Source organism: Cydia amplana, chromosome 17 (assembly GCF_948474715.1).
Source record: "Cydia amplana chromosome 17, ilCydAmpl1.1, whole genome shotgun sequence".
Lineage (NCBI taxonomy): Eukaryota > Metazoa > Arthropoda > Insecta > Lepidoptera > Tortricidae > Cydia > Cydia amplana.
In genome coordinates this window covers 9464209-9491262 of record NC_086085.1, presented here as the reverse complement: position 1 = coordinate 9491262, position 27054 = coordinate 9464209, and the positions used below count along the sequence as shown (strand labels likewise).

At 36.2% G+C, this 27054-nt stretch overlaps 7 protein-coding genes and 1 non-coding gene across 8 annotated transcripts; 3 read left to right on the top strand and 5 right to left on the bottom strand.

Moving 5' to 3' along the window:
* Nucleotides 1-3507: 3507 nt before the first annotated feature.
* LOC134656013 (glucoside xylosyltransferase 1) lies at nt 3508-6611 on the bottom strand. Its single transcript, XM_063511528.1, has 7 exons — nt 6401-6611; nt 6007-6322; nt 5672-5864; nt 5309-5424; nt 4772-4954; nt 4029-4217; nt 3508-3555 (listed from the first exon to the last, which is right to left on the bottom strand). The coding sequence occupies exons 1-7, from the start codon at nt 6580-6582 to the stop codon at nt 3508-3510; spliced, it is 1227 nt and encodes a 408-aa protein (XP_063367598.1). The 5' UTR covers nt 6583-6611.
* A 309-nt stretch (nt 6612-6920) lies between these two features.
* On the top strand, nt 6921-8758 carry LOC134655605 (putative OPA3-like protein CG13603). Its single transcript, XM_063511040.1, has 4 exons — nt 6921-7232; nt 7309-7477; nt 7686-7828; nt 8110-8758. Exons 1-4 carry the CDS (start codon nt 7091-7093, stop codon nt 8526-8528), a joined length of 873 nt encoding a protein of 290 aa, XP_063367110.1. The 5' UTR covers nt 6921-7090; the 3' UTR covers nt 8529-8758.
* Nucleotides 8759-10078: 1320 nt separating this feature from the next.
* On the bottom strand, nt 10079-11604 carry LOC134656002 (DNA-directed RNA polymerase III subunit RPC6). Its single transcript, XM_063511518.1, has 4 exons — nt 11355-11604; nt 11046-11250; nt 10580-10831; nt 10079-10331 (listed from the first exon to the last, which is right to left on the bottom strand). The coding sequence occupies exons 1-4, from the start codon at nt 11552-11554 to the stop codon at nt 10095-10097; spliced, it is 894 nt and encodes a 297-aa protein (XP_063367588.1). The 5' UTR covers nt 11555-11604; the 3' UTR covers nt 10079-10094.
* Nucleotides 11605-11837: 233 nt separating this feature from the next.
* On the bottom strand, nt 11838-13944 carry LOC134656104 (CDAN1-interacting nuclease 1). Its single transcript, XM_063511624.1, has 5 exons — nt 13735-13944; nt 13373-13528; nt 12912-13056; nt 12471-12520; nt 11838-12292 (listed from the first exon to the last, which is right to left on the bottom strand). Exons 1-5 carry the CDS (start codon nt 13839-13841, stop codon nt 11908-11910), a joined length of 843 nt encoding a protein of 280 aa, XP_063367694.1. The 5' UTR covers nt 13842-13944; the 3' UTR covers nt 11838-11907.
* Nucleotides 13945-14697: 753 nt separating this feature from the next.
* Nucleotides 14698-15258, top strand: LOC134656012 (uncharacterized). Its single transcript, XM_063511527.1, has 3 exons — nt 14698-14799; nt 14899-15014; nt 15087-15258. Exons 1-3 carry the CDS (start codon nt 14734-14736, stop codon nt 15256-15258), a joined length of 354 nt encoding a protein of 117 aa, XP_063367597.1. The 5' UTR covers nt 14698-14733.
* A 321-nt stretch (nt 15259-15579) lies between these two features.
* Nucleotides 15580-17781, bottom strand: LOC134655626 (mediator of RNA polymerase II transcription subunit 6). Its single transcript, XM_063511062.1, has 5 exons — nt 17483-17781; nt 17232-17406; nt 16312-16417; nt 16023-16183; nt 15580-15828 (listed from the first exon to the last, which is right to left on the bottom strand). Exons 1-5 carry the CDS (start codon nt 17680-17682, stop codon nt 15622-15624), a joined length of 849 nt encoding a protein of 282 aa, XP_063367132.1. The 5' UTR covers nt 17683-17781; the 3' UTR covers nt 15580-15621.
* A 5102-nt stretch (nt 17782-22883) lies between these two features.
* LOC134656171 (U6 spliceosomal RNA) lies at nt 22884-22987 on the bottom strand. Its single transcript, XR_010097486.1, has one exon. It is a non-coding gene; the product is annotated as a U6 spliceosomal RNA (small nuclear RNA).
* Nucleotides 22988-24327: 1340 nt separating this feature from the next.
* LOC134656159 (protein farnesyltransferase subunit beta) lies at nt 24328-26486 on the top strand. Its single transcript, XM_063511684.1, has 4 exons — nt 24328-24466; nt 24685-25498; nt 25589-25697; nt 26201-26486. The coding sequence occupies exons 1-4, from the start codon at nt 24368-24370 to the stop codon at nt 26412-26414; spliced, it is 1236 nt and encodes a 411-aa protein (XP_063367754.1). The 5' UTR covers nt 24328-24367; the 3' UTR covers nt 26415-26486.
* Nucleotides 26487-27054: the final 568 nt, after the last annotated feature.

The following is a 27054-nucleotide window of genomic DNA, read 5'->3' as shown; positions in this document are numbered from 1 at the left end:
GTAATCGAAGTGCGCCCTTATATTAAAATATTTGGGCTTTCGCCTCGCTGGCAGACGGTGCGATTGGAATTCATAATATCATTGATGTGACGACGCATTCCATGCATCGACAGCATCCGAATACTAAGCGGATCGCGATCGTCCACAAAACAATGAATTTAATATTTATAAAGTGATAAGTGATGTTTGTTTTGTGACTCGATAGCGCATATCCGCATATGTATATGAGTAAAAATGATAATCATTGTTTCTTTAATATGTCTTTATTACAATAAAGGTAAAAAATATCAAATAATAAATAATGATACACAATGAGGCAGACAGAATACTAATAATAACTATTATTATAAATATATACCTACCTATTGTTCCTCTTCGTGCTACCTACTATTACCTACTATTGAATCAAATATGTCATTGTCCGCAGTGTTAAGAATTAAGACCTTGGTTTTTTTGTCTCAATGCAATGCTAATTAAGTTCTTGAATTGAGATAAACTCATCGATGTCCACCTATAAGTAGGTAGGTACTTAGAACGATCTAACTAATCATAGGCAAAATACAGTAATTGGTGATAACTCTGCCAAGATCTAGGTAGCTATTTTTTTCATTACAGTTGCTTGTAATATAAAAGCGTTATACTTCACGCAATTTAATGCGGAACCTATGGTACCTAAGTTGACCATTTTATTCCCTAGTAAGTTATGATTTTCCATTTTTCACTAAACCATTCGAACCAAGTCTAAGTAACTTTTAACCACTTAAAAGTCTTAAAACTTAAATCCTTCGCAAATAGGATGAAAACTTTGTCTTTGCACATATGTATATCAGAAAAAAACCGTCAACCGGGACATATTTCATACTAAAAGGGGGTGTTGCGGCAGGGGTAGGGGTTAGGACGCTAGTGTGCGTAAAGCACCATACCCAAAGGTATCATACTACATTCATAAAAGGCTGGCTATAATTTGTTTTTCAAAAAACACAATTTAACCTATAACTAAACTATAATTAATGTTGTAGGTAAAGACAAGCCACTTATGCTATTATGATGACTATTTATGATTTATGACCCATAAACCTTTATGGATAAATCGTACAAAATAATAACGATGTATTACGACACTATGTCTGTTTCTTCTTGCGATGAACTTAGTAATGTGTTAAAAATGTATTTTTTGTAATTCAATAAAAAAAATTATGATGAAATGATATATTTTTTGTCAAAAAGTATTTTAGTGGGGATATATTTTAACTATGGTAAAGCAGGCCTGAATGAATGAGCTTATAAATACTTTAAAAAACAAGTAATCTTCTGCGACTCAGCGTAAATTATATTTGATTTATTGTTCTATCTTACGTGCAACGAGCAACATAAAACTAGCGAGTAGGTATATAGTAATAAAACTAACCGCAAATGTACAGTCATTAAACACGCTATCCTCCATCTTTATTGTTATTTTACGGACCTTTATACAATTACATACATACTAATTACTTAGAGGTAGGTAGGTAGATATAACATCAACCAGTCAACCTGTACAACATTCTTGCATTACCTGATGTTAGCCCCGCAAGAAATATGGGTTTAGATCATTTAGATTAAATAATAGATAGACGAATGTATTTTGTGGTGTTTCATCCTCATACTCCAACCTAACTTGTATGAGAATGGCTTGAACGTTTACTAAAAAAAAAAAACAATTTTGAATTAAGATTCTGGCTGTTATGTAATTTATTTAGCATGCTATACTAGATCAAGGCTTTATATTAAAAAAGGAAAATTATCTTTAATGGTATTCAGTATGACTTCCATTGTGTTAACGGAGCCCTCTAATAAATGGTAGTTTAATCTGGTTTTGGCTTGGGAACTCTGAATTTAAGTATACCCGTATTACTTGCATGGTCTGCCTCAAGTGGCTGCACATTTTTGCACCTACGTATTTATTTATTCACCCTGCGTGTGTTTGTACGAGTATATGTATTGTACGTTTCATGGAGACAAATTAGTGAACGCAGCGATTAAGATTAGCGACAAAGATTAGAAACGGACTCCGGGTAAATTCTACTTGCTTCCTCTCTGCAATCGCATCGTCAGCAGACGTAAGCGAGTATCTAAGTAGGTAGATGTTCGTGTTCTCCTTGTTTTGCTCAATTTCTGTATTACGTCCAAGGTTCATTGGGAACCGACTGAATACGAACCACGGACATTTTAACGAGCAAAAACCTGCGTCAAACGTATTTGCAGTACAGTAAATAAATGTAAACTTATACACAGTAATATGTCAGTTGGTCTCTTGGTAACAACAATGGGTGTAATTGATTGAACATAATACCCTCGTGAATTGTACGAGTATGATATTATATTAAGGCAACATTTCAAATACTTTAAATATTAATTGTATAGGTAAATATAATACATTGGTGACATTTGTGTCTCAGAGAAAACCTACCTTAGTGCAGTAAAGTGTGTCGTAAATGATATATTACAAGTGAGATATATGATAATTATATCTTATCTCACTTGTAATTAATAGTAATGATAATGACGTATACTAGTAGACGCACTATACTGCCGTAAGGTCCATTTTTCCGAAACACAACTTTTATTAACTAACGTTAAAACGGAATTAGAACACTAAAGTCACTAAATATGAGTACTCAATTTCAGAATAATTTAATACATTTAAATACCTTAGTTGCTCTCTAGATTAAGAGTCACACGAACCTATTAGCCGCGCCATACAATCGAAATTACGTTGTCATTTCAAAACGACATTCTGTATTACTGCACATTCAAGTAACATATACATAATATATATCTTACGTCCAGTACTAGTTTTCATTGCTAGAAATTGTAATAAGTACTAAGAAATTAGAGCGAGTAGAAGTTTTACATACAAACATTATATTTGATTGATTATACATATACATTCCTATACCATTATTTTTGCAACGAAAATTAAGTATGTACCAGACCTAAATATATGTTGACTTCATGTAACTTAAGCATGTCGTTTTAAAATGAGTGCTTAATTTTGATTGTATGGGAGCGGCTTTTGGGCGGCGGTTTCGTGTGACTCTTAATCTAATGTTAAGCGACTGAAATTATCTTAAACTATAATACCTGTATTTTGTTTGTTCGATACTAGCTGACCAATCAGAGGGGCTACCGCGAAAACCGAAATTCGCAAATTGCGGGGATCTTTCTCTTTTACTCCAATGAAGGCGTAATTAGAGAGACAGAGACAGATGCCCGCAATTTGAGAACTTCGATTTTCGCGGTTATAGACCAGGTCCAGTTGAGACGTCAGTATATCCTTACAATAATTAGGCAGATTTTCTACGATACGATAGTCAAATCAAAAGAATACGTAATTCGTTGTAAATTGTAAACTATTTAAAGGCACCGAGTTACGGATTCAATCCAGCTCTATTTTAAAAACTGTAGAACTAATGATAACTTTTAAAGATCATTTTCCAACCTTACCTCCAATCTAGTCTTAGTTGTTCACTCTTGGTCCCTTCGCTCTTCAACTTCGTAAGATGAAGTCGCTACCTGTGGGAATTAAATACATGTTCAGATTAGACTACAGTTAGTGTGGACTGTGGTCCATGAACGCGCGTGAAAACAAATTTCTTAAATTAGATTGGAATAATAATACAGTGGGGCGATTTTATGGATGACACTGCCTATATACCTATGTACGTATTACTTCAATATATAATTAAAGGAATAAACTGACAGACAAGACACTATCGCGTTTATAATTATAGCATACGATTGTAAATGGGGTAATTGACTACTAGTCAAATCAGTTTACGAACTGTCAAAACGATTTTGCTACTATGGAATTTGTATGAAACACTAACATGTGACGTCACAATCAAATTACCTACTCTTTATAGTTTTATACGGGTTTTAAAATAGAAATTGTGTCTAAAAATAACTGCTGTCTACATTTCTCTATTACTTATTCTTTATTTTGCATGCATGGTGTAAAATAATTTATTTCAAATAGAGTCAAATACCCTATTAATCGGGTCCCTGTCGGGTTTCCTGTGTAGCTCGGCTATTGTGGCCGTGGGGACCTTCAGGAAGGCGTCCTTGAGGTTGCCGCACAGCGAGGGCGGGGCCTCTGTGTAGTAGCGCTCGAGGACGGCCGGCATGTCGGAGGGGTCCAAGCCGACCGACCACTCCTCGACGGCCCGGTATACTGCCTATCAAACGACTTTACTATTATATTGTGCTTCTAAACACAATACATTTTTGGTGAGTCAGTAGCACCTTTCCTATTCCATTGCTGAACAACGATCGTGTGAAAAGCGAATGCAAATTCCTGTTGTGACATACCGTTCATTTAGCGATTTGCTTTGTCTATTTTAACGCGTAATAGTAAGGAATGGATTTTTCTCTCGTCCTTTGTATTTCCTGCCATACAACAATAGATTTGGTGTCTTCGAAGAAAGAATGAACAAACTATTTCCTACTGAATAACATTCCATCAGTTGACGGCCATCCCTGGTCAGTTTTAGGATACTTACTACGTTTAAAGACAGTTTATGCAATTTGAGACCCTGTTTGAGATGAAATTATGAATGTTTTTATGTTTACTAAGAAAATCTGTTTACCGACTTTCGTCAGTTAAAAATATTCTACAAAATACATCTAAAATTCTACATGATATTGAGAATGATTATACCTCATAACATCAGGCAGAACAGAACTTGGAATTTTGTCAGGCTTTACAACATATCACTGCCACTCAGAATACCTCAAAAGCGGGCTGCTTGTGCGCGTGGAAGGCCTTCCTGCTGCCGTGCAGGAGGAACACGCCGGCGGCGGTCGCGTCGGGGCACGCGTCGCCGTACATGCACTGATCCGTGCGGTAGTTGTAGCGGCAGGAGAGCTCGAGCACGGCGCGAGGGTGGTAGTGGAATATTACGTTTATTATATCCTGTGAACAGAGATAATGACACGATATTCAATCCATGCAAAGACAACTTAAGTAATTAAAATGTGTTTTGTCCACAGCTGCATAGTTACAGATTTGAGTAACTCCACCATCTAGGATTTATTATTCAGCCTAAGCACACTAGAGGGATTTTTTTGTGGTCAAGTATACTGTGTCAAGTAACTTTCTTTAAATATATACATACTGTCCAATTAAAAAATAGCTTTTAGTATTTTGTGAGGAGAAATGTTTATGTTACAAGCGCTCTTTGAGATTACCAACCTGTTGTTGCCGTGAAAGTTGGTTTGGTTCCAATTGGAAATTTTCTAGGCTATGTAGTAAAGTACCCTTAATTACCTGGTCTCCCCATGGTATGTACAATTTCCATTTAAGCATGATTGGGGTGACATAGTCAACCCAACCAAAGTCCCTCATTCTTGTCAGGTTCATTAACATCACACCTGAATTTAGCCCTGAAAATGTATAAACAAAAACTGTTAAAGTTTACATGGACAAATAGGAGTTTATCTTCTACTCTACTTTTACAAATCAATACTGAAGTGAAATTTAAATTGTCAATTTAATAATGTTTATGCATAAGCGGCAGTATCAGAGCAGGACACAAGTTACCAATCCAATTCATATTAGCATTCGTAGATTAAGGCTACACTACATAACTGTAAGGAAGGCATCTAGAAAAAACAAAGAGTATACACTCACCATACTTCCCATAAAATGGATGCTTGGCAAATCTAGGGTACCAAGACACATTAGGATTGTCATTTTCGAGGGCCATGGCAGATATTTGTGAGATATTGAACAGGGAGAACTTGAGCCACAACTCGTCAGCGGGGCCCAGGAACAGGGTGTCAGTGTCCACATAGATCATGGCATCAATGTGGGTGATCAGTTTCTGAAAAATTATCTATGAGGTAAACCAACAGAAATGTCTGTGTGAAATAATGTAAATTCAGAGAAAGTAGCAAGATAATGTTGCACTTTGCGATCACAAGTATAATGAGGTCAAGCAAATGTTGTAATGATTATTACTTTACCGGTATAAATAATCGTTGCGCAGCACACTTGCTGAATAAGTTCATCCAATCATCGACATGTTCCTCAGGAAAGTTAATGCTGTGCAACTCAAAATCAAGCTGGTAGTCAGTTAGCACTCTCCAGTTGCTAAGAGTGTCATTGAATTTCAATTTAAGATTGTCGTCTGTGAATATGACGAAGTGCACGGGAGTCTTAGTAAACAGTAACACGGATTTAACAACATTCAGGGATTCGTTGAATCTTGAGTCACACACAACGAACGACAAAACGATCCTGTTTATGGTAGTCCTCTGAGGTATAGTACTTTGAGGTCTTCTGAAAAAAGGACTTATTATAATATAGTGCTATACAAAAAAGACGAGAATACAAAACACATTTTAAACGATCACTTACAACGTTAATAATTGAGTGCTCGCTGTACCCCGAGGTCTATTTACAAAGCTCACATCATCATTACTAATCCAAGAGTATAAATAAATTATCATAAAACTAAAACCCAGTAAAACTACGATTTTCCAAAGAGGTAACCGTCTCATGATATATTTTAACGAATTAATTTCTAACTGAACATCCATCCATTGTTTGTTTACACTTACAGCTATTTTCTTTTTTTTAAGTGTAAAACGACATTTTGTTCGAGGCAAAAAAAATTGTTGTGGTCTGTGAACTCTGTGTAAACTATAGTCTGGCAAACACAACTCGTCAGTCAGTAAGTACCAGAAAAAATATACTCATCACTTTCGTTTGGGTGCTAGTACTAGCGTAAGACAAAGACAGTATGATCTCTCTGTCTGTTTAAAATGAGACAGTCCCGGGCCAAAGTATATTTGAGACAATATTAAATGCGCTGGGAAGTGATACATTCTCGGTTAGCCTGATTGGCATTGGCACTGACACTGACAGATTTTTGTCAGACAATGTCATTATGTCAGATTATGTATGAATGTGGTGTTATACGAATAGAAGAAAACTTGCAAAATTAAATTGGTACATGTAATCGTTTGTCCGTTTTTCCCTAGTAGGGCTAGAATTTCTATAAAAATATTTGCTGTGTTATTATAATTACTAGAATTATAAGCGACAATGGTTATTGGAGCGTTTCCCATTGCCAAATTGTCGGTGTTACTAATCAAGCAGATCAGTAAACCCATCGCTAATGCATGTAAAGAACGAGCCAAAAATAGTCCCTTTTTCAGGACCTATGTTTGTATGCCTCCTGCCCAATGTAAGTATATGTTTGGAGACCATTTTATGATTATATTAAAATATTGTATCTTGACGTTGATTATTGATTTGTTCAGTCTACAATTGGTGCGAGGTGAAAGCTAAGATGTGGATCCTAAATTTGGGTAGACCTGTAAACATACCTGTGCTGAGCCAGGAAATGGCCATTGAGCTGGGTGCCAATCTGCTGGGTGAATCAGTCATCTTTATTATTGGTGCTGCCCTCATTACTGTTGAATATAGCAGGTAATTTTCTGTTTAACACATTCAGTGCAAGCGTATGTTACGCGCTATGAGCGTAGCCGATAACATGCAAGATCCCGTATATAAAAAACAGTGACTACTAACAGAGAACCCGATTATCGGGACACTGGCACTGGATGTGTGTTGTTTCAAATCAATAGACTTGCAGTAACAAGTTTGCCTTAAGCTTGTTTTATTTTATTCTTTACAGGCAAAGCAAAAAAGAGGCAGCTAAAGAACAAGCTCGTATAGATGAGCTGAAACATATAACCAATACTATTACGGACTTGTACTTTGCAGTCCAGCAACAAGAAACACAGATCAGGGAAATGGAGCGCCTCATTCATTCAGTCAGTGAGTATCAGATAACTGTTATAAGGTCATCTTGCCTTGTCAGTATGATTGCTTCATTAATAACAATAACCCTTATTAGTGGCATACATTTTTATTTTGTTATATACATACATATTAGTCAAATTTCAAATTTAAATGATGTAATCAACCGGAAGCTGATGGCCTGCCACTTGAAGAGATAAACGAATATTCCATTATATTGTCAGTTAAAAAGTAGCTACCATTTCTGCTGTTATTACTGTATTGTGTGTTAAGAACTAAAATAATATGTTCTATTCAAGGTGGTAAAAAGATACAAGCACCTCCTCCAGATGTCAGGGATATAACCAAATCACTGAAGGAACTTGAAGAATTGACTACTAAAAGTTCCCCTCCACAACCCCCAGCTGGCCAAACATCCCCTAAAGGCCAGCAGCCCCCCACCACCCAACAGCCTCCAGCACAGCAAAGGCCACAAGATGGCTCTAAAATGATGAGACCTGAGGCCCAACTTATTTCCACACCATACCCTGACAAAGGACTTATACTGCAATCATTGAATTATATTCAAATGGATGTTTTTAGTTCAATATTTCCTAATAGTCAAAGGCAAGAGGACAATAAACACCAAGAAAAAAAATTACAGTCTCAGAAACGTGATAGTGCTGTACTTTCAGAGGCACTCTACAACATTGAAAATAACTTTAAGAGCTTGTTTTAAAGTGTATGCAAATCTGTAAAATTTAGGGAAAGTTAGTTTGTTACGGTTATAAAATAACACATTGTATTGTATAGTTTTTTTAGTATATTGGTTGTATTTATTTTGCTGCACTTTTCTTTGAAGTTGGTGATGCTTAAAATTTATTAATGACAATGTTTAAAAATTGCTTATAATCTTTACTGCCAACCAGTTTGCATTTGTGCGAAACTTTTGACTGTAGAAGTGTTGACACATAAAGATACTGGGAGTTATAGTTTGTCGATTCCTAACAGACAGGCGAATCCTTTGTGTATTGTTAAGTAAAACCGCACGTGCTACTTACCTGAAAAAAAGGGTCTTATTTATTCTAATTGGCACCTGAGCGCGGGCTAGTTCTACGCTCAAAAAACCAGTGAAGGTGCGCTCTCCGATAACGCGCCTTTGTTACGCATCTCGATGACACATTTTAGACTGGTTCTGGCGTTCGACTCGCCGGCACTCAGTAACCGTAGTATTGAGTGCCGGCAAGTCAAATGGACCACACACAGCCTAGAAAAATATTTATCCATTAGTTCATTTTGAACCTTATTGCAATCTCCATAGAGTGGTAATTCAAAAACCGGTAAAAACGGCCCAACCATTTTTTTAGGCAGGTAAAAGCACGTGCGGTTTAACTTAACAATAGACAAGCCGTTCGCTTCGGGGTCTGTTAGACAAACTATAACAGCCAGCATACATCAGCGTTTTGGGTGCAGGAATAATTTTGTGAAATACCAAAGTTTACCAAACTATGAATTAAAAATAGGTAGTAATCTTAGAAATGGTAAAATAGTTTCTGTTTCTACAGTTTATACCTATTTTATGGCTAGTAAACATTCCCGCACCGAAAATCCCAATGTATGGTTATCAGGTACTTGATGATTAAAACATTTTGTTTAAAATATTTTATAGCTATAGTACTTATGTGTGAAAAGCTAGTATATATTATACACTTCAAGCTATAAATTAAAATAATGCTGCTAGGCAGACATTTAACTGGCAAAATAATGAGATTAGTGCATGCTTTATACTTACCAAGTAGGTGTTTCAATGTTTGTTACCAAACTATTTAGGTCTAAGCGAGTCTACAAAGTATGACTTGTAAACTCGAATGTATAAATATTTATTTATTAGGTAACAATGTAAATAAATTGTACCAATAATATTGTCTTTCTTTTTTGAGGTGCGGACATAATAACTCATTAGACACACAAGAACTATAGACAACTACGATGCAACAAATGTATATGTGTTGTATGATTTATAACTCTGTAAAAAGGCGTGAAAATGGGGTAATTAGGTTACTGGTTACTGCCCTTACTGGACTAACAAGTAACAACAACAACAACATAATGTTAGACCAATCGCTACATAGTACCTATAAATAATTCAAGATATTATAGTTTTAGGTAGAACATTAATTACACGTTTATGAGAATTTTGCAGCTATGTGTGACTAAGAACTTTCAAAATTTACATTATGGTTCCGCTGTTGTATACTGTAAAGATACAAAAAATAACACAAACACATGTATTTTTATATATTTATTATTCTAGCCATTCATTCATATAAGTACAGTCCTGTGGGGTGATGAGACCTTTGGAATAGCACTTGTGTATGAGAGGGCACACACCACAGGGCACTTGCACCAGCCCTGGGGGCGGCAGTAGGGATTCAATGGCGCGAAACACCTTGCTGCCGTCAGGATACACACTGCTCTCCGCCTTACCATCATATACTAGTGTGTTCAAAATTGTGATGACATCTTCAACATCTAGGGTGACCTGAAATGACAAGTATTTTTCTAAGCAAGTGAATTAATCAACATTGTCAATTTGTCATCATAAAATATTTTTATATAAATATCATAATTTACATAAATAATATTGTATAGTTGTTAAACTTGCAACATAAATTTTTATGACGTATTCTATATAGAAAATAGTAGCTTTTTGCTTATTATCTAAAAAAATATTTTAAAGTTAATAAATCATATTTTGACCATTTTCTGGAAAAGGTCTCAAATACTTACATTACTAATTCCGAGGTCAGTTATGTATTTGTGAACTTCTGCACCAGTAGCGTAAGACTGAGTTCTGCCTACAATGGGTCCTCGGACATTGTTCTTGATTTTGTCAGCTCTTTGCTGCAAAAACCTAAGGCACTGGCGATTCAGTATATCCACAAACTCCGACTCAAAATCTTGATCCTGATACCATGCTCCTCCAGATATAGATCTATCTGGTTCTAAATTATATAACATATACACTTTCTTCTTTGAAGCCTAAAAGTTGAAAAACAAAATTTAAACAACTACAGATAATAATAATGTAAATTATGGTTATTTTCATTACTGGCATTCCATGTGTGGGTGGCTTCAAGTTCAAGTTCTTTATTGTATGTTCTTTATTATATCTTCCATTTTGACTTGGGCTTCAGCCAACAAAACAAGAATAGGACTATTGATTTGGTAGTTTATTGACCATCACTCCACTTACGTTTACGCATTTCACTGCCTTAATAACTTTTTTGCTCTCAAGACTTTTGAGCACCTTAGTGAGCTGTGTATTGGCAAGGTTAGAACGAACTCTGATGTCACGAATCCATATTCCCTTATTACCAGCTTCCTCTATCAAATTGTAAACCACTTTCTCCTCATTGTCTGCACCTTTAACAGCTGTTTTACTAGTTTGAGTTTTTAACCTGTAACAATGAGTAATAGTCAAATTGAAATCATTAAGGCATGTTGATTTTAACATTGCTCTTTTTTCTAAATTGCTTGGGAATGCGAATAATAAAGTAGGTACCTATAAATTAGAGACCCTCCTTGATTGAATAAATCAAAACATCCTTGCTGCAATAGCGAGTTGATCGCTGCCACTAGTTCCCCAGAGGATAGCTCCGGCACAGCGGCTTTGATATCTTTATCTGACACACCTTTAGGATTTTTCTTAGCTACATTCAAAATCTTTTCCTTGATGGCTTCCTCTGATTTATTAGTACTCATTTCGAATCCAGAGATTTTTTTAAAACACGCTACTACACCGCGATCGACGCCGACGATCAGCTGCGACATTGACGTTTAAGCTGTCATTGTCAAGTGTCACTGATATCCAGTCCAGTGCTATTCGAGGTACTATTAAAAAAACATGTTGAGATATAAGTTCTTGCACGCGGCGCATGCAATTATAATTGCACATCTTAGGGTACTTCCGCTGAACCGCAATAATATCGCTCTATACTCCATTATACTAAGATAAAAATATTAATAACAAGCTAATGCCATTACGATATAATTTATTTTCTCATTAAAAATGTATTTTATTACAATAAAGCTAAATATACAATTTCGTAAAATGACTACACATCAAAGTCCATCTTGTACTGCGTAATACTCTCTTTTTTTGGGAAATTAGTTCTTAAAATAAACATTTTATTTACTTCTGGGGTGGAATCCAGTGTTTCTAGATACCCAAACCAATAGATTACTAATCCTGGACCAAATCTGTTCCAATAAGCCATTAATTGATCCTTTAAATATCCAGAATGGTTTTCTTCATCACCAAATAATGCTTTACTTTCTACCCAATGAATAATAAAGCCATCTACTGCTATGGGTACATCAAGTTTGAAATCAGGGGTCTTATCATAACCCCGAGACCTCAATACATTTTCATCAGAGAATGTTATATTCATCAATCTTAACTCTTTTTCTAGTCGTAACTCATATTCTAATCCAATTGACCTGAAAATATAAAAAAGTGAATTTATACATTAAGGAATTTTGTATAAGTAAGCTTGTAGAAATGTTATCTACACTAGAAAGTTTTACTTATTAATAAAATTTTAATGAGCTTTTGGCATTCACCACCCAAGTTTTTCAAAAAGCTTACTTAAGCCTAATTTTATGAACTATAACTTACTGTTTTATTATATCTGCATATGGGCCATACTGGTTATCATTCATGGTGCCCTGTAAATACATTACAATATAAAAACATTCAGCGAGGATATGCTGCAAGTATCTTTGGCTCAGGTCAGGGACCATCTTTAGATTTAGGTTTTAATTCAGTTCAGTTTTCTAAAAAGATATTACTGTTTGTCAGTTTTAAATATCGTTGGGTGACAAGTAAAACTCACTAAGTACTATCAAAAAATTAAAGTAACAATGCACTTTATAACACTTGTAACATGGTTTATTGTCCAATAATTTCAATGATGTTAGTTAATGACTTTTACTTGGCACCCGACGATATATTGTACACATTTAGTAATAAAATGTAAATTAAATTTTAAATTTAAAATATTATATATAGTAAAGTAAAATTTGCAATGACATGGATGACTAAGACAATAATATTTACCAGAAAGACTTGATAGGCAAGTTGTTTGTCTTCAATCAATGTGGTGTCTTTGAAGCACTTCTTGACCATGGATGAGTCCGAGTAAACATTCTGCAAGAGAGATCTAGCAAACAGGGCCGGGCTTATTCCTTGCTTGTCGGAGAGCCTTCAAATAACAAAAAAAAGTATGATAAACTAAAAGTTACAATGTTGAACAATGTTAAATACTAGTATTTTGGCATGATGCCAAAGATGCTGGCAGCATTTCTCTGCTGTATTGTGATGCTTACATGTTGTACAAGAAAGCTGACAGCTCTTTGGTTGCCAATAAATGAACTGAATAAACAGATAACTAATCTTTGAAAGAATTGAGTTCTGCAGAACAATAAATTACCATTTAAAATGTTTTCTCAAGTTATGTCTCTTCTCTAATCTCATTTAATAAATATTTTATAACAAACGGTATGAACTAAAATACTTACTGTAAAAGAACACCATCTTCTGCAGATTTGTCTCTCATTAGTCCTTCATACAGTTCATAATATCGACTGGATATTGATGGTGACTTTCTATAGCTCTGTTTCATTGATCTCTGCACCAACAGTGATATAATGCTGCCCAGTGTAGCTGGTGGTAAACTGAAAATATTACCATCATGTTAATCTCAAATCCATATTCCTAATATAAACGCAAACAAACTTTCTGTAACATTTTATCAACATGAACCAGCAGTTAGAATTAAATATATTAAACGAGAGGTGGCTCATGAGTAACAGATTTATTGGTTAGAAGCTAATAGCTCGAACCTTCTTATATACGCAAAAATAAAGCAGAAGATACTAACTTTTTATACTTTTTCTTTAATTCATTCTCAGCTTTACGCCCATACGATGTGAGCCTATTAAAGTCTGCTACAATAGCGTTGTATAATTCCACTTTCATAGGTTTCATACTGAAAGTTCTTAAGGCAAATCAATGTGGGCCAATACACGAATAATATTATTCGTAATTTATTAAGAGAAATGATAACGATTTCATAAATAAATAGCGAGCAAAGTCACACACATGCCAAACATAACACGGATCTGACAGCTGTCAAATGAGTAATACCAGTGTATCAAAGAGAATATAATCACTACACTTGAGCATAGATGGTAGTATTGAGTGTAACACATGTAATGGCCGAACACGCAGGGATTTTTCATTCGGTGTCCGTTCGGAATAAATGGTGGGAACGGGACGTCGCTCTACAAATGCATAGCGCTGTTTTCATTGCACATGTCATTCCGTACGAAAAAGGGTAAAAGTCATAACACACTACCGCACCGCACTGCGACCTTGGTGCGCCATATTTTTCTATTATAAGTTAAGCCGTATCCAGACGAGCTGGGCAAATCGACCGATTTGATCATGATAATAATTGGCGCCAATCTCATCTAGTCTAGCGTCCAGACGTACACAATTTAATCACCAACTTGCATTCCATAAATACTAACTTCGAAAATTGGCATTTTTGTGTCCGCACCTGCTGATTTGATCGGGGAAACAAATTGGCGTTTGCGTCCGCACGGCCTGATTCGATCGTACAATTTCATGAAATTGGCGAAAAATTGTCTCGTCTGGATTTCACTTAACCGGTAGAGCATGAAGCTGTTCAAGACCAGTATAAAAACTTCTTGTTCGAAAGAACCTTTAAAAAAATATATTACACTCATGTCATATAGGTTATGTTCATTGAAATATAATAATAATATTTTGATTTTGTAATCATTTGTGAATACAAAATAAACTAATGATTTGTCATTTCATTCATACAATTGTAAAATAAAAATACTCGAAGATAATGACTGACGAGAGCGTGAATATATCAGCCAAAACAAGAGCCAGAGCTCTAGAACCAATTAACAAAGTCTGTATGTTTTGATAGGAATACTAAATGTGTATATCAGATTTGCCAACTTGTGTATATTTTTTACACGTTTAACATATACATTTAAAATACTTTCAGCATGGATACATGGATGGTGCAGCTGATGGACAGAATGCTGCATTTCAAACCAGTTTTAACATTGGCTATGAACAAGGTTTTAACTTTGGCACGGAGTTAGGATTCAATGAAACTCTGTTAGTAATCAAATAATACTTCATAGTATGTAAAGTTGAAACGGTTTAAGTAACTTGATACTTTAATTTCAGAGCACAATACCAAAATGAACCACCGGTGCTGAATTTGCAAGATCCAAGACGGATAAATTGTCAAATGTGTATAACTGGGTCAGGAGCTCAGGAGAACATTGTCAATTTATACAACGCACAAAAAGAAAAGAATGATCTCTATTTAAGTAAACAATCAAATAAAGGGGAATGACCCCAGTTGTTCTGCGTCATGGCTTGTCCAACAGGTCTCCATACAGCGGGGTAACGCTGCTAGTGTGATGGGAACTTTTGGGCCCGGCATGGCTCAGAACGGGTTTTAGTTCTTACGTTTTGTACGTATTTAAATTACTGAAATAAATATTAAAGAAAAGAAATTGCAACAAATAAAGTAACATAATCAACATACTAATTTAATTTACAATCTTAAAATAATTATCCTATGTTACATTGTTGGTCTTTGAAATATGTAGCACTTGAACATATAAGATATTTTTTTTCTTCAATGAAATAAATTTTATCTTATCATATATTTCTGATTCACTTTATTAATTAGTTCAGTGGTCTAAGAGTGCAATCACACTCTGGGCTTCTTCTCTGGAGGAGGCTTCATGTTCTCTTGCTTGATTTCCTGTTTGATGTCCACGTGTCCTTGGATGGCGCCGTTGGTCATGTCCGACCCGCTAGGGTCCACAGGCTCCTGCTTTATAGTGATGTTATTGACATTGTTTGTTTCTGATGGTTTGTCTTTGTCACTTGTATTTTCAGTTTTTACTCCATTAGTCTGAAATTGATTTAGAAATAACAATGATATACCTAGTATAGGTAGATCCTAGATAGATTACTCTAGTCTGAATATTACCACTGGGAATAATCCATAGTTCCGTAGAAGTTAGATAACTTGATTCTGCATATATTTAAATGAATTTATTACTGCTTTTCTTAGCAGCCTAAAATTGACAAGTATGAGAATGTTACCTGATTATGAGGTACTTGGGCTACAGGTAGTGGAAACTGCCGCACTAGCTCTGCTAATAGCATGTCGACCCGCTGCCGTTGGAACACTGTTGATGGCTCTTCTTTGGGAGTAGTTGTTGTTTCTTTGGGTGCTGATGAACCAGCATTGAAGGGGCTTAGGCCTACAAACAGATTTTGTACAATAACGTATACATACCCACATATCTTGGAAAGGAATTTGTGATAAATTACTCTTCAACCCTAAGAACAAAATTGCCCTTGATGTGAAATAGTATTTGTTACAACAAACCTGGTTTATTTGCCTTAAAATCCCACCAGTAACCTTTACTGGGATGGTATCGTGAGTAAGACATTGTTTCTTCAAAGGAACATTGTAGGTGGTGGACAGCAGATAACTACAAAAATTATATTGAATATTTAATTGAACAGCATCACTATAAATATCTTAAAATAAAATGTTGTTGAAAGAAACATCATCATCACTATATTTCACATTGGCAAAGTCTGTATTGTGGTTGCTTCACTCACTCTTGTGGTCCCTTCGGAATTACAGTAAAACCCGCTTAATACGATCACGTTTAATACGATTTCCCGCATAATACGCCATTTTACGCCGGTCCCTGCAATTTTAGGCCTGTTTTCATACATTTTTTCACAGTTAATACGACTCGAGTCCCGCTTAATACGCCATCTAAAATTATATATTACTTATCCGTCCCATTACGTACCATCTGTACGATTGTGTTTTTGTCATAACCGTCGTATTGTTATGCAATACGCCGTTAGCCAACATTTTTTATGTGTTTATTACCTACCTTAGGTTTTTTGTTTTGTCTAATATCTTTTGTCGGGTCCTTATCAGCGTGAGAAGGCGATGCCATCTGCGTGACCGTTATGGAGCACGGAGTGCAAGCTATCGCTCCCAGATTTATTTGCAGCCAGTTTCTCAAAGACTTTCTAGTTGAGCCTATCGTTCCTGGATTATTTAACTTATACCTACACTTAAGATCACGTTTTTTTTGTTCACGTTTAATACGATTTCCCGTTTAAGACGCTTTTTTTGCTGTCCCCTCAGAATCGTCTTAAGCGGGTTCTACTGTACCAATGTTATGAGAGTATCCTCTAAACATAAACATGCAGAATATTAAAAAAAAAACATGAAATAGAGGAACAAAAAAAAGATCAATTTTTATGTATTAGATATCTTACCAGTCTAGAATTAAGTACACTGGCGAGGTCAGGAGCCTGATAAACAATGCCGGCAATGATATAGTAATCAGCAAGAGGTATGACATGATTTGGACTGTGTCTATGTTGTTTACGGATGACATATAAGATTGGATCCTGAACATGTAGAAGCATGTACTCCAACCCAGTCATAGACCTGCAAGGTAAAGTTTCATGAAACAAAAACATATAGTGGCTAAATCCTATGTTACATATATCTGAATAACACTTACTGCAATTGGTCCATGCTGAGCCGTTGCATCTTAACAACTTCATTGTTACACGTGCGATCGAAAAATGGGTTAGATCTTTCCGAAAAATAGTCCATTATATTTGATGGATTCAGCGAAGGTATCCAAGTTGAATCGTGCCAAGACAATCCTAGAGGGTTCTCAGCCGCTATGGGCAAGTTACCAATCCTTCCGGGCATCATTTTGATTACGGCGATTAGCAAGATTTAGGATTGTTGGTAAATGAAGCACGACCGAATGTATGAATAAATAAAATTACTATATTTCATTAAACATTTCACAAAGATTGTTATGACATGAACGATTAGACATCGAGATTGGCATTTAATTTTGGCACAGACTATAAAACAAACCCGTAATAGGTGAATTATAGTCAATTTAGACTCTCGCGCGAGCCACGAGACGAGAGTGTAAGCGGTGGGCTAGCGGCTCGTCTCGTGGCTCGCAAGCTCGTCGAGCTAATATAATTTAAACACTAACGGCACGGGATAAGGTTTATAACCGAATGACAAGCCGAACGCGAGTGTAAACGGTGGACTCGCGTCTCGTCTCGTGGCTCGCGCGAGAGTCTAAACCGAGTGTAATCCGCGTATAACATTATTAGCAAAGCAAATAAAGTAATGCCAACATTCAACTATAAGTAAATAATTTTACTTGCACATGAATCTATCTTTTTCTCGCTCTCACTTATAGGTGCGGCGCACCTTGACCTTGCACGGTGCCGTAATGTGTTACGGCTTGTTATCGATTAGCCCATTCGAGTTGCATCGATTTTATCTTCGAGTTTTTTTTATCGAAATTGATGGAATTGTGACTTTTGTGATGTGATAAGCTGTGGTCATTGTTCATGCCTGTCAAATATGTCAATACATTAATTAATTGACAGCGTTTTACACAAAAATAAAACGCTAATTAAATAACTTACCATATTCGGAACCTAAAGTAATATATTGAGAGTGGCAACACTGTAGTTAGTCGTATTGTCCTTTTCTAGCATATACGTCCATCTCTCTCCCACACCCCCACCACTTCAGGCAGTTGCGTTTGACAATTTTGACAGTTACAAACAAACGCAAATTACGTAGTCATTGTCTCAAAATTATACATATTTACACCAGGCAGGATTAAAACTTTAGGTTCCGAATATGGTAAGTTATTTAATTAGCGTTTTATTTTTGTGTAAAACGCTGTCATTAAACAACTGTACCGATATTCGGAACCTAAAGTAATATATTGAGACGTGTTTGTTATCGCCTGGTGGTGGGAAGACGCCAAGCCAATGTGATTATATTATGTATATGTAATATTATTATATTAGGAGTGTTTAATTAATTATCTAGTACACCCTTTATTTTAACCACTTTTAACACCTGTGAGGAGAGAGGTATTTAGTAAAGCATACAATTTTATATACCATTACATTATGATACTAACTTTACATTTTATATACGTATTTAATGTAGGTACTTATAAATTTTCAACGAAAATAAGTGAGTCACCACAAGGGTGCTATAGTACTTAATTATATGTATGTGAAACTATGTAAAAGAAGATAAGTCAGTCTACTCTTCAGGGAGCATACAACATCTGTGATATGGAGTGATGTAATTCAAATATGAAAAGATAAAAATCATAAAGTACTCGAGTAGTTTTTATTTATAACTCCCAATTATTGACAAATTTGATAATAATTATCTAGTAAGGTAAGCAGTTGCAGGATATAACAAGGACAAGACCTTTCTTATTTCCAGAATCCCTCAGGATCAAGTAGACGAACATTTTAAATATTCGTTATATCACTATCACTACCCACAAAGTTAATATTGGGTAGGTACTTAATAAAATGTCATAGGGAATACTTTTAATGATTTTACTTAATTCTTTTAATGATTGTGAGCCAGTGTGAGCTATATACTTGGTTATAGCTATAAAATGCATTTAATCGTTTGTACGCTTTACTAACGCGAACGCGAGCTAATGGACCTAAACAAACCTTACTTAAAATTGTGAAGGTTACTTCGAGAGCTTAAGCCATATCATAATACTCATGTGGGCACTAGTTACGACGCTTTTTGGTGCTCTTGGCGTTCAAATGGTTAATGTAGAATTGCCACAGAGCTTTATCAATGATATTTGTATAGGTGCAGCTCATTCTGCTTATATTCATGTTTAGCTATCATCAAGTGACCTTAATTGTACTCATTATTGTCTATATATGCAGTATGAGTAGTTTACCTCATCTGGTGCCTACTAGTAGACATAAACTTTATTGTTTCTGAACGCTAAAGTGGCTTAATTTATGTAAACCATTCATAGACATAGCTTAATTCTGAATATTCAGTCTTCTCTTTCCAGATTAAGAATAAGGTACTTAATTCGAAACCTTAGCTCATCGCATATGTGTTTTTAACCAAAATGAAAATTTGTATTTAATTTGTGATTTTACATTATTTGCAATAACTGTGCGGAACCATGGGGTCCCCGACCTTTTTCCGGGCACCCGTGGGCCCAAAGCCAACAGCGCAGATGCCGTTTAAGAGGAACCTATTTTATCCAATGCTAGGGTCAACACTTTGTCGAATCTATTTGATATTTATGTATATTTATCCTCCTTATAACCTAAGGGTAGGTAATTGTAACTTTTTGATATCAAATATACGCAGAATTGTCAATTATTTTGTATTCTGAAATGCATATAATATTACTGGATTTGGGCCAGTGTGCTTTTGTATACTATATCTCTGGCCTACTATATAGGCTAGTCTATTAACATCCCGCCCCCTGGAAGGCAGTATACAGACTTCTTAGATATATTCACGGTAGTGCTAAGAGTGTGGACCTGGTTTTCCGACACTTGACTGCATGAGATTATTTTTCAGGTCTCGAGCAAGAAGGGTGCCTAGATAGGTTGAGGTCCTCAACTTGTGGATTTGGTAGGAGCAAGACACAGACGGGGTGTAAATTAGTTAATCCACCATGTTTCAAGAGATTCATGTGCATTGATGCCTTCAGGTTACACTGTAGAGACAGACTAACACTTTGGCAGAGTTTTGCTAACATAGAATAAATGATTGCATTTGTTTGGGTGTACAATTACATGTTCCACACCAAAAACATAATTATTTATCTATTTCAATCTATTTTTGAAAGGTTTGCGTTTCAAAATAGCTTCGCCTTTTCGCAAGGCGTGTTCCTGTTCCCCTATTTTATTGTGCAAAGCGAACAGTATCACAATGCTATAATTTTGTATAAATTGAGAACTAGAGGGTCATGCCCTAGACGTGACCGCCCAGAAACTGTGCTAGAACCGTTCGTGCAAACCATTCAGTCACTATTTTTAAAAACCTTTTGTAGTGGGTACATTCCACGGTCTTAAATTTATTAAACGTGTAGATAGTATCAAACTATGACTAGTCATGATAAGTGAAATAAGTGATAACAGTATCTGGTCCGTGCATAGAAGCACTTGCCCTTGAGGTTAGGGCATGGGTAGTTTATTATAAACTTAATCCGTGCATAGGAGCACTTACGATACAGGTGGTTTAAAACTTCCAGGGTCACAATACAGACACAAGGGTGTAAAATACATAATTCATAAACGCCCGTTAGGCCAGTTTTGTATATTTTATTTCAAACATGCTTGTGCAGCACCGCCAGCACATGATAATTTTCCTAATATACCATGGCAGTCAGGGATATAATAATTATGTAAAAAGGTAGGTAACCTTGGTCATGTCGTGTACATAGGTAGGTACTCGTAAACATGTTAACTGAAAGACAAGTGCTCTCCAGCCAAACATAATTTATGCAACTGTGAGCTGCTCTTACATTGGGATCATATGTATTTATTTCTAGTCTGCCATATTGTAGCAGGCCTAGACTTCAAAGGTTTTTAGATATTTATAGGGCCGTTAAACGGACCCTTTGTACACCTTGAGCAGGCTGTTTGTTTCACACCATGGGTAATATATATTGTAAACATAGCTTATTTCAGAATGGAATCGTAAGCTCTGTCGTGTCGTGAGCTTACCGAGCCTGATTTAATTAGAGTCCACAGATTATATGGACCTTGGAGAATTGACCACTCCTTATTCTAATTATCAATATTCTGCCTGGGCTTATAGTCGAAATTAGGTGACTAAATCTCTTAGTATTATCTATGCCACCCAAGTTATGAGGCTTAGCGTCTCCAGACCACAATTTTATATTAGGGTGCAAAGATTTTTTCATCTTTAAAATAAAAATGAGTCGAGATAGGCCTGGAATCTTAGGTTTTTATTTTACCTATTATAATTTTAGAAATGTTATGTAAATGGAAAGCAGTTTTCACTTTTACCACAGTTAATTAGCCCAATTTTGGGTTAAGCCAATAGGGTGTTCGGGACCCTTGAAATAGATTGGTAAACAAAAATGAAAACTCTAATAACGAAGCCTTGCCTATTTCGACTGATTTTTACCCAAAACATTATTTTAAACCATTTTTACTTTCTCTAAAAAGAGATATTTACAACTTAATCTTTGTAATATTTTTGTGATTGTGGTCTACTCGCACGCCTGTGTTATGACCATATCATTTATATTTCTGTGAATATGTCTGACATGCCTTGCGCAGGCTTACATAGGTTATAATATCATCATCAATAACTTGACGTCACTTTGTGAACGAATCAAAGATTCTTTTGGCACACCTTACGCAGGTGGAAACATGGCAGCCTTGCGCAGGCTTACATAGGTACATAATATATTGGTTTCATTACAAATAACTTGACGTTAGTTTGTGAACGAATAAAAGATTCTCTTAGGCGCACCTTAGCAGGTGGAACCATAACAGACGTAAGTTTAAGAATAAGTATCATTCAAATCAAATACCCTGAGTTTATGGGTAATATTCCCTAAGTTGCGGGTTCCTTGCTCGACAAGGTGAAAGGCTTTACGCCGGCTTTAACAGGCACTTTTAGAAAGTGTCATTCACGGTGACGCGCAGATTTGCCAAAACTAAACTTTAACTCTACAGTTAACTAATATAATTTGACAATATGAACCAAACCATGCGTCTTCGTCAATGAATCAATCTAAAGATTCCCGTATCGTTAATGCCCTTCCATGTCACAGGCTTCCGATTTTATTTGAAACGTTTAATTTAAGTGTACTATTTATGTAGGTAGGTAAGTAGGCTTAAGAATTGACCCTCTTGTATGTAGTTACGTATAGAATTAATAATCAAGTTATTCAAATTCAAAATAACACAAGCACATATAGCACCTACATGCAAGAGTTCTTTTCCTTAACCTTTTAAGCTGTAAGTACCTGCTAAGTTATATATTTAAGTAGGTACCTACCTACATAAATCAAAGATCTAGTTGGAGAGATATAAGTTGGTAGATACAGAGTGAAATACTTCACGAATTCGCATGTCATTCTTGCGCAGAGCCATGCTAATCTCTCTCTATGTCTAGTCAGATTTAAGTTTATGTACTGCCGAAGTACTCACTTTCCACAAAAATAAATGCAATGTTTGCGATGTAGGTTTGTTCGTTACCTTGTGTCCCTTAGAGCGGAAATAGAAGCCCCGCGAAGCGGAGCTTCGTCGACTCCTATTCGGGTACACGTTATTTATCAGCAAGTTTATTACCAAAAAATTAATTTTGCAATATTATATTAACCCGGAACGGGATAAAAAGATAAATTGCTGATAGATACTTGGACAGATAAAAAAACCTACACGTCTATAAGCTTCTACCTTAATACGTAGGTTCTACGTAACACGTATTAACTATCCGATCCATTCGTATTCGAAAACACAAATCACTTGAAGGGTATACCTCCACACATCACCATTTAAGTATTATATAATTTCAACCGTTATTATACACACACAAAGATTTAAACTAACAAGACTCGGAAGAGACTTAATAAAATTAAATTATAATGGTGACACGTGCACGCTTTACCAGCTCGATGTGTTTTCTACCATGTGTTTTAGTATTTTCATTGGCATAGCCACGGTGCGCGCAGGCAGCCTTTGAAAATACTTGCACATCACTATTCCGGATCATTTTTATTTGCTAGATAGTTTAACGGACAGCTAAATTTAAATATTTATTTCGAACGGCAAAAGCCGTTAGAAACTGTTTTTCAATATAGTCAGCTAAACTGGGGTACAAATTCAAAAACTCACCAGCAGTTTAGCTTCACGACCTTCCAGATGGAAAAACAGCAAGCCAATGACTACGTAATTTGCGTTTGTTTGTAACTGTCAAAATTGTCAAACGCAACTGCCTGAAGTGGTGGGGGTGTGGGAGAGAGATGGACGTATATGCTAGAAAAGGACAATACGACTAACTACAGTGTTGCCACTCTCAATATATTACTTTAGGTTCCGAATATCGGTACAGTTGTTTAATTTATGATTATGATTAAAACTAAGTTTTGAATTACTAGTGTGAAATTTGGTCATGTATTTGGATTTACTTGAGTAAACAACGTATCTAGAACAATTTGTGGATAAACGAGATTATTTACTTTCAGATACTGTAAGTACGTGTTTCTAAACTATCGCGTAATTTATAGGTTTGTATTCATAGTAAAGGTTATAAAACAAAGGTTACAATCCGCCTAGAATAAGCCGATACCTGAGCTGAGATCTATATGCAGGGTGTCTGTAATTAGAATGCAATAAATAGATGGCTTGCTAATTGGGGTAGTAAACCAAGCTGCAAGCCAAAATAAACTTTATAAATGTATACAGCTAGAATCTAGATTATGCTTTGGCATTGTTATATTTGATAGTACAATCTATTAGTGTATGTGTCTAATATTACTTTTAGGTAGGATAATTCTTCTCTCCTTTGTGTATTCAATTTAAAGATGAATAAAAAACTGGAAAATGAGATTCGGTGCTATGCCAACATTTCTGCAGAAGCTTATAATACAGAGAAAGTAGTCACGGACACAGCCACAGATCAGGTAAACAATGCATAATTTATATACATACAGTAAAATGTGCCTAGTTTGCTCCAAATATTTAAAATTTAAGCCCCCCTAAAAAAAGTGTCCCCATAATGTAATTGATTACTACTACACCATTTACTGCAATTAAATAATTTAAATTACATGTGAATCAATTAAATTTAATTACATAACTTGTGAACAAATTAATTTGACACATTTAATTGTGTTTTTAGTTGGAGGTTGAAGCTATAGTATTAAAAATATTTAGACAATTTGAAAAGGAAGCATCCATTGATCCTGATCTGCCAATACTTAATAAACGGGTTCACAGTAAGCAATTAAAAACTTGGTTGAAGGCACTACCAAAAGGTTATGAATGCTTGGATGCCAGCAGACCATGGCTTGTGTACTGGATTTTACATGCTTTGTGGATCTTAGATGATATGCCCGACACAGAGACATTGTCTAGTGCTGTGGACTTTCTCGCTCATTGTCAACATGAGGAAGGGGGCTATGGAGGCGGCCCAGGACAATTTCCACATTTAGGAACTACTTATGCTGCTGTAAACGCATTAGCTATAATAGGGACAGATGAAGCATACGATTCCATAGATCGCAGCTCTTTACAAAAGTTTTTATGGACACTTCGAGATGTAGATGGCTCCTTTGCTCTTCACAAAGGAGGGGAACAAGACATAAGGGGAGCGTATTGTGCAGTAAGCGTTGCTAAAGTGACAAATACTTACACAGATCTCTTATTTGACAAGACAGCAGAGTGGATAGTTAGTTGCCAAACTTATGAAGGAGGTTTTGGCGGATGTCCAGGCATGGAGGCACATGGCGGATATGCGTTCTGTGGGATCGCATCTCTGGCGTTACTAAACCGGCCAAAGCTGTGTGACGTAGATGCACTCTTGAGGTGGTGTGTGAACCGTCAAATGCGGCTAGAGGGCGGCTTTCAGGGGCGGACTAACAAACTTGTTGATGGCTGTTACTCATTTTGGCAAGGTGCAGCTTTTCCCATAATCAGTGCTATCTTAGCGCAAGGTAAGATTAAAATGGTAGTAATTCATTTTAAATTACGAGATATGATCGCATTGTCTGAGGTAGTAAATGCATTTGTAATTTTTTTTGCAGAAGACAAAGAACTGATAGAAACGTGTTTATTCAATCAAGCTGCCTTGCAAGAATACATCATTGTTTGCTGTCAAGCCAACGATGGAGGCCTAATTGACAAGCCTGGCAAGTAAGTGACATCAATTGTTAACATGCCTTTGTTATTGATACTAGTCATATACTAGGTTGATGGCACGACAGCTGAATTGTTTGTGCAAATATAGTATGTTGGCGGATGTGTTAAATACTGGCTTAGTCAGTCATAACAGAGTAAGTAAATGAAATAAACACTGAATTCGAACCCAACATTAAGCCACTGACTGAAGCACTATACTTTAGTTAATCACAGTAGGTACTTATGCTATCATACTGACATATGTTATTATGTATGTATCTTCGCGTCTGAATTTGATACTCTGTAATAATCTATTTGTGGATGAGATTATCTCAGGATCAGGTCCGTATCTCAAGAGGTCTATACTCAGAACTACTCAGAAGGCTGTAATGATAATGATGATGATTTTATTGCCCTCACTCAGGGGTGACCGTATCAACGGTGGTATACTTAAATGTGCAATTTGCCCTGATATTTGTCAAAACGTGAGATGGTGTCAGCGTGTAATTCTGTTTCAGAGCGCGCGACATCTACCACACGTGCTACACGCTGTCAGGGCTGTCGATCGCGCAGCACGGCACGGGCGCCGGCGACCCGTTCGTGGTGGGCTCCCCGCGCAACGAGCTCAACCGCGTGCACCCCCTGCACAACGTGGCGCCGCACCTCGTCTACAACGCCGTGCACTACTTCATCAGGCATCCGCCACCGGTCAAGGATTTCAGGAAAAACTAGCTTGTTTTAGATCTTCAACTATTTAGCACTGATGACGCACTGCTCTGCACGATCACGTGTGATGCGTGCTTAATAACAAATAGTAAAAATAAATAAGTAAATAATAGGACGCTAGTAACTTTTCTATCTTAAAGAATTGAACTAGTAACACTTCGATTTCTGCTCAAAAATGCATACTAGTTACTACTAGAAAAAACAACTGGTCCTTCGAACCGGATATTATATACCTAAAGATTTATCAACTGGTCCCTGGAGCTGACATTTGTTTTTGGTAAAAATGTATCTTTTCATATCCTCATCCAGGCATTGAACTTGACAAAGTTATGGATGTACCGATGTAATTGTAGGCAGATATGGTCCTTCGAACCGGATTTTGTTAAGAAATCAAGTTACTTACCTTCTGGAAATTGGAAATAAGTTATGTAATATCACAACATTTTTCTTAACCAAACCTGAAGAGCTTATTTGGCAGTAGCTACACTAAATTTACCGCGCAGGTATAGTCGGGCCAGTGTAGGCGTGCCTCGGCCGAGGCGGCGCGCGCGAGGCAATAAGACACTGGCTGTTTTGTGCGCGAGGAGATTGCCTCGCGCGTATGTTCGCTCTGAGTGGATCCGGATTATGGCGTGTATTTTATTGA

Excerpts from the sequence above, each read along its gene's own strand:
- LOC134655626 (XM_063511062.1), bottom strand. The coding sequence starts at position 17,682 with ATGATGCCCGGAAGGATTGGTAACTTGCCCATAGCGGCTGAGAACCCT. Across the intron at positions 16,418-17,231 it reads GTGTACTTAATTCTAGACTG|TTATCTGCTGTCCACCACCT; the intron begins GTAAGATATCTA and ends TAATTTTTGTAG. Across the intron at positions 15,829-16,022 it reads CCCAAGTACCTCATAATCAG|ACTAATGGAGTAAAAACTGA; the intron begins GTAACATTCTCA and ends AATCAATTTCAG.
- LOC134656159 (XM_063511684.1), top strand. The coding sequence starts at position 24,368 with ATGAATAAAAAACTGGAAAATGAGATTCGGTGCTATGCCAACATTTCT. Across the intron at positions 24,467-24,684 it reads CGGACACAGCCACAGATCAG|TTGGAGGTTGAAGCTATAGT; the intron begins GTAAACAATGCA and ends TTGTGTTTTTAG. Across the intron at positions 25,698-26,200 it reads CTAATTGACAAGCCTGGCAA|AGCGCGCGACATCTACCACA; the intron begins GTAAGTGACATC and ends ATTCTGTTTCAG.
- LOC134655605 (XM_063511040.1), top strand. The coding sequence starts at position 7,091 with ATGGTTATTGGAGCGTTTCCCATTGCCAAATTGTCGGTGTTACTAATC. Across the intron at positions 7,233-7,308 it reads TTGTATGCCTCCTGCCCAAT|TCTACAATTGGTGCGAGGTG; the intron begins GTAAGTATATGT and ends TGATTTGTTCAG. Across the intron at positions 7,478-7,685 it reads ATTACTGTTGAATATAGCAG|GCAAAGCAAAAAAGAGGCAG; the intron begins GTAATTTTCTGT and ends TATTCTTTACAG.
- LOC134656012 (XM_063511527.1), top strand. The coding sequence starts at position 14,734 with ATGACTGACGAGAGCGTGAATATATCAGCCAAAACAAGAGCCAGAGCT. Across the intron at positions 14,800-14,898 it reads CTCTAGAACCAATTAACAAA|CATGGATACATGGATGGTGC; the intron begins GTCTGTATGTTT and ends AAATACTTTCAG. Across the intron at positions 15,015-15,086 it reads TTAGGATTCAATGAAACTCT|AGCACAATACCAAAATGAAC; the intron begins GTTAGTAATCAA and ends CTTTAATTTCAG.
- LOC134656013 (XM_063511528.1), bottom strand. The coding sequence starts at position 6,582 with ATGGATGTTCAGTTAGAAATTAATTCGTTAAAATATATCATGAGACGG. Across the intron at positions 6,323-6,400 it reads AGCACTCAATTATTAACGTT|AAGACCTCAAAGTACTATAC; the intron begins GTAAGTGATCGT and ends TCCTTTTTTCAG. Across the intron at positions 5,425-5,671 it reads TCCATTTTATGGGAAGTATG|GGCTAAATTCAGGTGTGATG; the intron begins GTGAGTGTATAC and ends ATACATTTTCAG.
- LOC134656104 (XM_063511624.1), bottom strand. The coding sequence starts at position 13,841 with ATGAAACCTATGAAAGTGGAATTATACAACGCTATTGTAGCAGACTTT. Across the intron at positions 13,057-13,372 it reads GAAGATGGTGTTCTTTTACA|GCTCTCCGACAAGCAAGGAA; the intron begins GTAAGTATTTTA and ends TGTTATTTGAAG. Across the intron at positions 12,293-12,470 it reads TATGCAGATATAATAAAACA|GTCAATTGGATTAGAATATG; the intron begins GTAAGTTATAGT and ends TTATATTTTCAG.
- LOC134656002 (XM_063511518.1), bottom strand. The coding sequence starts at position 11,554 with ATGAGTACTAATAAATCAGAGGAAGCCATCAAGGAAAAGATTTTGAAT. Across the intron at positions 10,832-11,045 it reads AGGCAGTGAAATGCGTAAAC|GCTTCAAAGAAGAAAGTGTA; the intron begins GTAAGTGGAGTG and ends TTCAACTTTTAG. Across the intron at positions 10,332-10,579 it reads CTGACCTCGGAATTAGTAAT|GTCACCCTAGATGTTGAAGA; the intron begins GTAAGTATTTGA and ends TTGTCATTTCAG.